This window comes from Pseudonaja textilis, unplaced genomic scaffold (genome assembly GCF_049901715.1).
Source record: "Pseudonaja textilis isolate UNSWEBS1 unplaced genomic scaffold, rPseTex1.2 PTEXCTG181, whole genome shotgun sequence".
Taxonomy (NCBI): domain Eukaryota; kingdom Metazoa; phylum Chordata; class Lepidosauria; order Squamata; family Elapidae; genus Pseudonaja; species Pseudonaja textilis.
The window spans coordinates 1393-13388 of NW_028262500.1; the positions used below are offsets into that span (position 1 = coordinate 1393).

At 36.7% G+C, this 11996-nt stretch overlaps 1 protein-coding gene across 1 annotated transcript; it reads left to right on the forward strand.

Annotated features, from left to right (window-relative positions):
• Positions 1-597: 597 nt before the first annotated feature.
• Positions 598-3893, forward strand: LOC113450264 (platelet glycoprotein IX-like). Its single transcript, XM_087918653.1, is given in 3 exon segments — positions 598-888; positions 2895-3444; positions 3446-3893. Coding segments are annotated over 2 exon segments (669 nt in total). The 5' UTR covers positions 598-888; position 2895; the 3' UTR covers positions 3566-3893.
• Positions 3894-11996: the final 8103 nt, after the last annotated feature.

Sequence of the window (11996 nt, forward strand, 5' to 3'; positions counted from 1 at the left end):
GTCTTCCATCATAAGATAGCAGAATCTATAATGAACATTTCTATTGTTCAGATTATTGCTTATTATCCATATGTGAAAGCAAGATAGGGAGCACCTAAGGATTTGTAGAATTGGAACCCCCAATCCCTAAAATAAAACCACAGAGGAGAGGAACCCCAAAAGAGAACTAAGCATACTTGGGGCTACAGAACATTAAGTGAAAGCTATATGGAGAAACAGAAAAGCAGATTCACATGTGGAACAACTGAATTTGGAAGGTCCTCACTTAAATACAGAGGACCTACTTTTTAAAATGAAAATAGATTTTTAAAAATAAATATTTTATATTTTCAGGACATATATGAATGATATAAAAGAGTAATTTTACATGAATGGCTTTAATTGCTTTAAATACTTGCTTTTACCCTATGATGCATAATTAAGTTTTTGGTACGGGTTGTTTGAAAAATTGCACGCCTCACATTTTGCTGCTTACTATCAGGGACAGGCATTTTGCCGTGTTTCGAGAATACAGCCGAATTTGGAGCTACATGCAAAACAGCAGCAGCTGCAAAGGGGAAGGGCCAAAACAGGGCCCCACCCCCATCTCTCCGCTGTCTTCACTTAGCTCATGGTGGTATATTCAGCTATTTCTTTAAAGTTCCTTGAATTCTATACATTTCTCTCCAGTCGTAAGGGCCACAAAGTTATTTGCTTTTATTTGTTTTATCAAATTTAGAGACAGAACACTTTGCACCGCTAATGTTATAAAAGAGAATCAAAGCAGAAAGAAAAACCATAAATATCCTGAATGTCTAGAAAGGTCAATAAATAAATAACACCGCCCCCCAAAGAAAACAACAATCAATAGGGTCTCAGTGATCAAAGCAGACCTGAGAGCACTTCTAGGTAAGAGCAGGAAAACTTTTCCTAGTTAGGTTTTTTGTTTATATGGCTTGAGCCTGAATTGTTTTGGTCTTTCCAACCAGCTTGGAAATGAGCAATGCCTGAGATAACAGCTTTAGATTATTTTCTGCTCTGTATTCAGCTCCACTTATCTGCTCCTTGACTAAGCAGATGATTCCACTGACCTATGTTTTCAGCCTTTCAAAAAGAGTGCCACCAGCATGCAGGCAGTGCTTGACTTATAACAGTTCATTTACTGAATGTTTGAAGTTACAACAGCACTGGAAAAGTGATTTATGACCATTTGTCACATGGCCATTGCAGCAATTTTGATCATGTGATCAAAATTCAGAACCTTGAGAACCTTAGTTCATATTTAAGGTGGTTCCCGGGGTCATGGGATTCCCTTTTTACGACCTTCTGAGAAGCAAAGTCAGTGGGGAAGCCAGATTCACTGAACACCTGCGTGACTAGCTTAACAACTGCAATGATTCACTTAACAGTTGTGGCAAAAAAGGTCGTAAAATGGGTCAAAACTCATTTAACAAGTGTCTCACTTAGCAACAGCAATTTTGAGCTCAATTGTGTTCATAATTCGAGGACTATCTGCAAATAGAGGCAGGAGATGTAGGAACCAGGTGCTGTTGTGGTATTCCTATCCTTCCTCCCTTGAGATAATAAATGTCCACTTACTTTCTTCTTATTCTATAACAGGGAAAGGGTTCAGATAATGGCTTTCTCATGATTACCCAATACATTCCTGCTGATCACAGATGTGAATTAAATTTAATAATCTGTCAATTCCTCCCCCTCTGGCAGATCACTCTTTTATGACTGTCCAAGTGAAATCATTATAATAAGTTGATGTTATACTATATACTGAGCCTTGGTGGTGCAGTGGTTAGAGTGCAGTACTGCAGGCTACTTCTGCTGACTATCGGCTACCTGCAATTTGGCAGTTCAAATCCCATCAGGCTCAAGGTTGAATCAGTCTTCCATCCTTCCATGGTGGGTAAAATGAGGACCCAGATTGTTGGGGGCAAGATGCTGACTCTGTAAACTGCTTAGAGAGGGCTGGAAAGCACTGTAAAGAGGTGTATAAGTCTAAATGCTCTATCACAACTCTTTAAATTTTACATAGGCATAGCAGACCAACTTTCCTCAACTTTGGGGTTTTTATTTTTAGGATACCATGAAAAAGATGAGATCTTCCACTTCAAAATCCACTAGAATCTACTTTCCCATGATTTCAAAACAATATCCCATAGGGCTGACTATGTTTAATTCATTCTGTAAAAAAATGTTGCATTCTGAGCATACTAATGCATTTCTCTGTAAATAGGTTGTGCCCACAATTCCATTTAGGAACTGAAAAGATTCAGACCTGAACATACAGAACTGAAAAAAACATTTCTATGCATAAACCTTCATAAATATCAGTGCTTACCTTTGAAGGAAAACATTCATCTTATGCTTTACAGATGGTCTAACACAATGAGAAATAAATTGTTTGTATGAAAATTAACTTTCCTTTCTTGCTGGCTGCTTATAAAATGATTGATTTCTTATTTGAAAGGGGAAGTCAGGAGAAGATTCAACTTAGATATAGACTATCATATATTGCAAAAGCTAAATTCATTCTGTGTCCGATATGAAAATATTTTTAACTATAATATTAAAGTAAACCTCAACTGCAAGAGGGATCTTTGATAAGCAGCACAAAATATTAAAATATTAAATCATCTATTCAAATATACTGTAACCATGAGATATTAATTTACATCAGAGGTGTCCAAAGACCTGTGGACTTCAATTCCCCAGCCAGCCATGTTGGATGGAGATTTCTGGGAGTTGAAATGCACAAGCCTTAACATTGCCAAGGTTGGATACCCCTGAGTTATTTCAACATATTTTGCAGGTTTATTGTGGAGAATGTTGAGCAAAACTAAATGTTCATGAACTTACACTAATTTATTTCTTGATACGATTATCCTCGTTTAAATTTTCAGAATGATCCCATGTCAAGGCTTATTGATTCTTCTGTTTCTTGAAGCTGCCTTTGCAAGCCACTGTCCACACCACTGTACATGCTCTCCACCAGGAAACAGCCCACTGAAACTGAACTGTAGCTTCATGGGAATGATGGTGCTTCCACTTTTGCCAAGTCAAACAGAAGAGTTGTATCTCCAGGGCAATAAGCTAGCCACAATACCCGCAGGAGCATTTGACCATCTTCAGGTGTTGAAGATCATCAATCTATCTAGGAATCCATGGCATTGTGACTGTGGGATTTTGTATCTGAAAAACTGGTTGGAAGACCAAGAGGGAAGCTTAGCTTCTAAACAAGTTAGGTGTTTTTCTCCTCCTGCACTTCGCAAAAAAATGCTATCTGAGCTCAAGAGGAACGAACTGCAGTTTTGTTTCACTTCCCGTACACTTTGTTCAGATTTCTTGTTCAATGATGCATTCATCTTCTTTTTTATTCTTATTCTTTTTATTATCAACTGTTTCTTGATAACAAAAAGGACTAAGTTTAAAGTGGATATTTATGACAAGAATTTATGACCAAAAAACCCTCCCAGGCCCAGGAACACTGCCTGCTATTTCTGATCAACTGAAAAGAAGAACAGGGAAAAGACTACTGAGCCATTCATCATTGCTTCTGACTGCTGTGCATTAGGTTGCAGAACAAAGAGAAAGGTCAAACAAATTATTTCTGTTTATCATTAAAAGTCAAACGGTCAATTGAAAAGCATGACTATTTAGATTATTCATTTTAAAGAACAGAAACTAATTAAGAATATCTACACTGAACAAAAACTATAATTTGCAGCTTCTAAGGTAAAATTCAAACCAAAGAATTAGTGTCTCATTTTAAACACACTTTTGATTTTCATAACATGTTGGAAATCATCTGATGAAAGCTCCTCCCATATTTTTGTACTATAATTCAAGTCAAAGATCAGGTGGCCACTTATGGCATTTGATTAATAAATCAATATACTGAATTATCTGTTGACCTGGATTATGTCCTGGTTGTGGTTATTTTAATTTAATCCATAAACAGTTTTTGGCAGGCAGAGTCCAGATGCTCCAGATGCTGATTAGTATATGCCACAATTAGAAATTATTTAAAGACTTTCTATTTACATTTTCTATTTCTATTTACATGCAGTGAGTAGTATATGTGGAGCTCCCTTTGTATGTGTACCTGTCTATGTTTGCTGCTGTTTTTGTTGTTATTAATATATCTATCAACAACACAACAAGCAGTTAGCAGCAGATGTGATTTGTTGCTGAGATTGCATGGGAAACTTATTATCAAGTTCAAAGAAATGTGTGTTGGTTTATAGTAATTGTTTTTTTCTGAATTCAATTCAAGATAATTGTACTGACCTCAAAGATCCTAGTTTGAGAAAATACACTCTAAAGTTAACACTTTGTGCCAACCTACTTATAGATTATATGTCTTCCAGATGACCCACAGATAGAAGATGTTTGCAATCAGGCAAAGAACATTTCAGGATTGTGCACCCTATTCCTTTCCCAGGAATACTTACTTGGTGTTTATCTTGCAATACATGGAAGTATTTCATTAATATCTTTGTATTCTGGATTTTTAAAAATGTGCAAATTCCTGTTTACAGATGCTTATTGTTCTCTAATATTTCTGCAGCAACTTATTGTTTTAAACTGTCTTTAACCATCTGAAGGAGGAGGCAAGGGCAAACCATTTGTTACCAAGAAAACTGTGGGGATTTATCCAGGCGTTTGCCAGGAGTCAACACTGCTTGAAGGCAAATACACACAAAAAAGAATTTAAGATAATTTTATCAACCTGGTACTTCCACATTACTTGGATTACTCCCATCACCATGGCCAAAATAACTGTGGATGGTGAGAATTGTAGCTCTAAATGAACATGATTTTTTTGCAGTTTAGGAAAAATCATACATTCAAGAAGATTGCAAAACATACAAATAGAAACATGCAATAGTAAGAATGATTTTCACTAACAAAACCAGTGAAAATAATCTAATAAATTATTTCCTTGGATAACAAGAATTTTACCATAATGACTATTAAAAACATAATGCTCCTCATATCAAGGAGTGTTATTCTGAATATGTCACACGATACTCTTCTCATCAAATATCAGTACCATGAAATTAGAAGATGGTATCAATAAGCATCACTCTGTAGATGATACTTTAGAAGGTTTCTCTAAGAATGGGACTCTCAATCCACAAAATAACAAAATTCAAACCCAAGGTTTTGGATTAAAGGAGTTTGAAATGAATCCTAATAAGAATCAAACAAATACTGCCAAATAAATCATGATAAAAGCTTATCTATCTACATGAATTGGCACACAATTCATGGGATTTACAAAGTAGATTGGTGAAAGCATTTGAACTAAATTGTTTCTGTCCTTTTAGGGTTAAGTCTCACAAACTTTTTACCCAAAGGTTTTCATCTGCTTTCAGCAAACGAGCATTTCAGTATAAATAGACAGAAACAAGAAGACCTATCTTTCTGTATTCTTTTAACTGCACTCTTTTAACATAATTAGTCAAATGTAGCCTTCATGTAGCACATACTGTACATTTCATAAATACACATTTAAGCCTTTCTTTGATTCTCCCACTGAAATCAGTGGAATTCAGCTGCTTGATTCTATTTGGGATGGGCTCCTCCTCTTAAAAATAAAAATGGCTTATTCTGATCTCAGAAGCATAAACATAGATACTCTTTCCTATAAAGGGATCCAGATGCAAGCTGCACTACAAGCTGGAGTGAAGGTCCCTGTTTTGGGTAGAAAGAAGAAATAAAGCTTGAATGGAGCCTGACAAAAAGATTTCAGGAAAAAAGGGAATGCCAAAAGTTTGTCTACTGCCAGTGTTTTTTTCTGCCCACATTATTTATGTACCTGGAGCAGCTGCAAACCATGAGGCACTTTATTCCACTTCACGCTTTCTCCTTGATCTCTAGAAAGAATTAGACAAGCCCTTTGCAATTTTCACAGTCACAGTTCTTAAGTTTGTGAGATAGAGCTCCCTAAGAGAATACAGGCAGATGATAAAGGAAATACTACCAGAGGCCTTGGCATGAGACAGAAAGAGAAAAGAGGTTCTTTAGAAGAGACGTGGTGGGAAAAGGAATTAGAAATCAGAACCACTGCAGGAACAAATGAAACATATATTCTCCACATTTTAAAATTACACTGTTTTTAGTTGGGTAAATAGTTTGATTATAATTGCAATTGAACCAATTGCCTTGTGCATGTAAAAGGAGTTACATCTGTGGAACATCGGTTGTTTTTGAACATGGATACTCTGCACTCAATAACTATCATTCAACATATTAGCTTGTGGTACCACAAGTTTAATGCACCTATGATGGATGCCTAAGTGTCAGTACTGACATATACTTCAGCTACAGCTCCACCGGCAACATGTGGAGCCATTCTAAAACATGTGTGAACTCAGAAGTAAAAATTATTCAGAGTTCTTGCTTTGGAAAAGGAGCTTTTTGCATATGCACTTGAACTTGCATGGCTCCATTTTAGGCTGATGTCAATTACAGGTGAGCCAAGGTTATAAGTTGTGACAGTCACATAGCAGGTCATCATATGACTGACCTGATTGATGATTTTTTGCAGCAGTTGTTAAGAGAATACAAAAGTCATAAAGCAAACTCCACAGCCGTTTGGTGAATGCCATGGCCGCTAAGAGAACCAATTATTCGCTATGTGGCATTTTTGCCCCAAACCGGAAACAAACCTGTTTTCAGTAAAAAAAAAAAAAAGTTGTAAAATCATAGTCATGTGACTATGGGATGCTGCAAACAACCAAGCCAAGCATCCAAACTGTGGTCACATGACCTCAGCGTGGCAGTCAGAATTTCGAAACTGAGTTCCATCTTTTGGGGAATCAGTTGTAACTTTGAATGGTTGCTAAACAACCAGTTGTAAGTCAAAGACCTATTGTATTTTATATCTACCTTAACAGGCCAATAGGTCCAGTATGGTTCATATACTGATGGGTATAATTATCATTAATACATATATACCATGGAACAAAATATATAAATTTTACTGGCAGTCTGCTCTTCCAGAAATCTACATGGAGCTGATGTAATCGAAGAGTATTAAGGCTGTCTACAAGTATTGTGGATTTAAGGAACAGGGAGAGATGCTCAGGCAAATTGTATCTATTATCTACCTAATCGTTTGCCAAACCATCATTTATGATGCGGCTGGATACCGGTAGTAATAAATAGTCTAACCTCTGCCATAAAAATCTACCCTCTCCTCTGTAGGAAAGATGGATGACTATGATGATGATACAGTTGCTAAGTACAAACAACCAAGTTTTTTAAAAAAAACCTCACTGCGTGCATGTACATACATATTTATTTGTTTTATACAGTCCTTCTTTGGGTCAAAAGCTCAAAGGACTCCCTCCTCCTATTTTCTCCACAACAGCCCTATAAGATAAGTTAGGATGAGAGAGGGGAGGGTTTTTTGTTCTGCTGACATGTATTAGATTTGGGGTTATGGTTAAGGTTAGAGCTTACAAGTCTCTAACTGCCTGTATCTGTGCAAAGCTTTGCAACACTTATTCCTCTGCTTCGAATACTATTTGACTCTCCATAACTCATAATGATATGCTAGTTCAGAGGTCTTTGTATCTGGATGAAGGCCCTAGATTTGTCTATATATATATGTCAGCTCCCCAGATCATACCTGAAATCAATTCCATAAAAAGGCAAGCCACCTGTATTAAATGGCTACAATAACAAAATATTGCAATTCCAATTGTGATATTCCTCCTCCATTCCTCCCCTCCCCCTTTCCCTCTTCCTTATAGTTCATTGAATTAGGGAGGCCTCTGTCTGGATTGCTTCTGAATGTTATCTGGCTGTTGTCAATTTTAAAAAATGCTTCAGCTCCCTTTGCCTAGGGGCTGCCTGGAAATATGCCAGTTCAAGATCATAGCCTTACTGTCTACTATATAGGGCTTTAAAACTTCAGTTCATACAGTTAATGAATACATGCATAAATCTTTGGAAGTATAACCCTTGCTGTTTGTAGATCCAAATTCTAAGCTGTAATAGAAAGTATCTGACAGGAAAACATTAATTCTACCGTTACATTTAAGCCCTGGGGACTAAAAGGCTCACCTGAGTACTCAACCACCCATTCCAGACATGTCTTCTTTTTCTTCTTCTTCTTCTTTTTCTTCTCCCCCACCCCCTCTCTCTTTCTTATCTGGGGAAATCATGGTGGCTTAGGAAAAAATCCCATACAATGGTCATAGTATAATAAAATAATAAGGAGGGAGCAATCGTTCAACAGAAAATAGAGATAATAATTATAGACTGCAAAAAAATCAATCCCCAAATGTTCTCCAGAAGAGCTACAACTTAATCAAATTATAGAAGGCAACCAGAAAGAGGACAGGCTAGTTCCAGGATAAGATTTTTCCATATCATAATTGAGAAACAACTGTTTGTTGCCTCAGTCTCCTTTACCTCATAAAGATGGGGTCTCATCAGCAGTTTCTCCTAGGAATGGTCAATTCACATATAGATTGGGTAAAACCTGGCTTAATAACAGTAACTTTGAGAGCGATCTTAGAGTCTTAGTGGACAATCAATTAAATATGAGCCAGCAGTGTGCAGCAGCAGCCAAAAAAAAGCCAATGCAATCCTAAATTGCATTAACAGAGGGATTCAATCATATATAGTTTAAAAACAGCATTTTAGATTGCACTGGGAATCTATTGACACCCAATGCAGGATCTGTAGATATAATATGTATACTAATTGGCCAGACTACTGCATTTATTGATGATCAATATGCCCATAGACAACTCTAGAAAGTTCAACATGACTTCTAATTGAATTATTACATAGTAACACAATATTTTGATAAGTTCTAATTATGTTTTTAGAATGTAGAAGAAAATTTGGATTATATGTAAATTTTAAAAAGTGTAAGTTTAGATATGCTTCAGAATTTACCTGCCATTACCCCACTTTTATTCCTTAAAAGAGGCCTTGCTTACACAGAACAGACTTTATGGCTAGTATTGGTAATATGGATAAGCCATCCAGAAGTAAGGTGCTGATAGGAGACCCAGTTGCTGAGCATTTGGAAAGTCACGGGGAGAGAATATCAGGACCTGATGTTGGTTGGAACAGTGATGAAATATGAAGCAGCCTCTTCTGGCTGAGTAACAGATCTCAGGTAGAAAAAATGGAACAATAACTTTCTCTCCCCTAGATAGCTCTAAAGTGGACTATCAAATTTTAACCAACTCTTTAGTTGGTTTTTGCAATTCAAAAATTGCAAAATTTGCAATTCAGAGCTGAAACTATGTAGTCCTTGATGGGCTCTGTGCCTGTGTTTGCTTGCAGATGTTTCATTACTCAACTAGGTAATAATGCAATGGGGAGGTTCCTATTTATAGACAGTAGCTTGTCCTACTAGCTTTGGTAGTTCCTTGGTTAGGGTATTGTTTTCTGCTTGATTGTTTGCCTGGTTTGCCTTGATTGTTTGCCTACTTTACACACAAGTACGTGCCATTCAAAGGAGACAGTAAAAAAGTTAAGCAGAAAATAAGAATTTAGAAGCTAACACCCAGATAGGCAAAGTTGATCTCTTAGGACATGTTAAGAAACTTGCTCTTTCTTTCAAACATAGTTGCCAATCTTAAATCACAATATTTAGGCCTGCTGCTTAGGAACTGGCTGATTTCAGAGCACTCCTGAATGAGTGGAAATGAAAGCACATCTTTTTTGAAAAAGAAAGGTCCTTGTTACTTTTATTTTTATTTTAAAAGTTGCAAAGACTAGAAAACAGGAATCGCAGTATCATGCAAGTTGCTGAAACCATGGATACAGGAGAACAGATGATGAGTTAGAATACCCCGTGTTACATAGAAGATTATGCTCAGTGGGATTTCAATGCTGAAAGAATACAAAAGGATTTGGAGATGTGAAAAACATTGAGATTGTAATGTGTCCCCCTACACAGCAAGATATGTCAGCCCTGAATAATCTGCGGTTACAAGATCTTGTCCCCTGGCACTTTCTGCGGACTAGCAAGAACATTGAACAGCCATATGAAATTGAAAGCATGAGTGGTTAATGTGCCTAAACATATTGCATAAAATATACACTCTGAAAAAAAATAGAAATTTTAAGTTTAGTCTAACAAAGAGAAATAGAAGAATCTGTCATTTAGCTAATACAGGGCTAGGCTTACATATCACATTAAACCAAAAGGTTTTTGACTTTAATTGAATATCAAGGTCTGTAAATTATAGCTTATCATTATGTTATGCAAGCCCAGCCAGTTATATGAACTAAATCAGGAATAAACCAAATTGCAAAATAAATCATGACATAGAGTAACATCCAGAACAAAGTAAGATCATAGTACAATCAGGGTTTGGCAGTATAAAATGCATACCAAAAGCATAGTGAAATAAGCAAAGCCTTGAGACAACAGTAAAAGATCAAGACACTTTTATGGCAACAGGTGCCTGGCAAAATAATGATATGGTTTATGTGAATCATAAAGTCTTTAGGTAGCACCTTTTAATGTAAAACGGGTAACAGTGGCAGAGCAGGACAATGTGGGGAGGGGAGGAGGAAATGTGTACAGTATATAGACAACAATTTGAATGATAAAAGTGATTGACAACCATTGTTTCTATAGTTATTATTGCTTTCCAGTACTAATGAATTACAGCTGTTGAAAGACAGGTTTCCCCCACTGCAGTACCAGTGTAACAAAATATCACTAGAGCTGTGGTGGCACAGTGAATAAAATGTAGTACTGAAGACTAACTCTGCCCACAGCCCGGAGTTTGATCTTGACGGGCTCAAGGTTGACTCAGCCTTCCATCCTTCCCAGGTTGGTAAAATGAAGCCCCAGATTGCTAGGGGCAATATGCTGACTCTGTAAATCTCTCAGAGTGCTTAAATCACCAGAGGAAATTGCTATTGTTATTATCATGGTATCTGCAAAGGCTGAGTTAGGGCTACCAAGTTATTTGTGAAAAAGTTTCCAGAAGAGGCTATCCTTGAAAAAGTGCTTCTACCCTAGTGAAATTTTCAGGACTGCTGATTTACACATAGTGAAATGAATCCTCCCCCACTTGTCCCACAAAAGCATGAGGCTAAAGCAGAAGAATACACTAACATGATATGTATCCACTCAAAAGTATCAGTGTAATTGAAATAAAAATATAACATGTCTGGGGAACTGGGGAAGGACGGATCAGCTGTACTTGCTAAATCTGCTGTCTAGTGTCAGTAATCAGCTTCCACGTTCTGCTTGTCCTTTTTATAGAGTCCTTTGTTGTTACTTATTATTAAATAAGCATATGTACCTTAAGTTGCTACTGAAAGTAATTCAACCAGGTAACAGAAGCAATCTTTGCTGAATAAGGGTTATCTTAGCTGGATCATTTATTTTATTTTTCAAAACAGAAAGATATACGAAGTATAGAATTGAAAGGCATGAAAATGATCTTCCAGATCTGACCTACAAAAATCTGGAGTTTTTCAGACCTATATGAAAGATTCTTAATTAGCACTAGTATTCAGCAAAGGTTTTAATGTTTAGATTCATTGCAGCAGTCTTTTCTGCTGAAAATATGATAAGCATCTTTTGAAATAAACCTTTGTACTGAACATTGCATATTGTTAAAAACAAATAGATTCATTTCTTGTTATAATTAAACTAGCATTTAACAGATTGTACTCAATCCAATCCTGCCTTGGGTCACGACAATCTGTAAGGATTTCAGTATAGGCTCTCTTAAAATATATGTATGCATGCCTCTCCCTTCTGCTTAAGATTTTGACAAAGTAATTATATATTATATATTGTGAATTTGGTCAGTTGTAACTTCATGATATCACAGGAACAGGATGGCATAGAAAAGCACAGCCGGGTTCAAAGCACTGAAAAGACAGCAGCACGAGTATTGTTTGGGCAACTACTTGCAAACTCCTGATATCAGAGCAATGGAACAGGCAGCTTTTCAAGGCGGGATCTGCATCAGTGAATGCCACATGGTTCAAAAGCCACA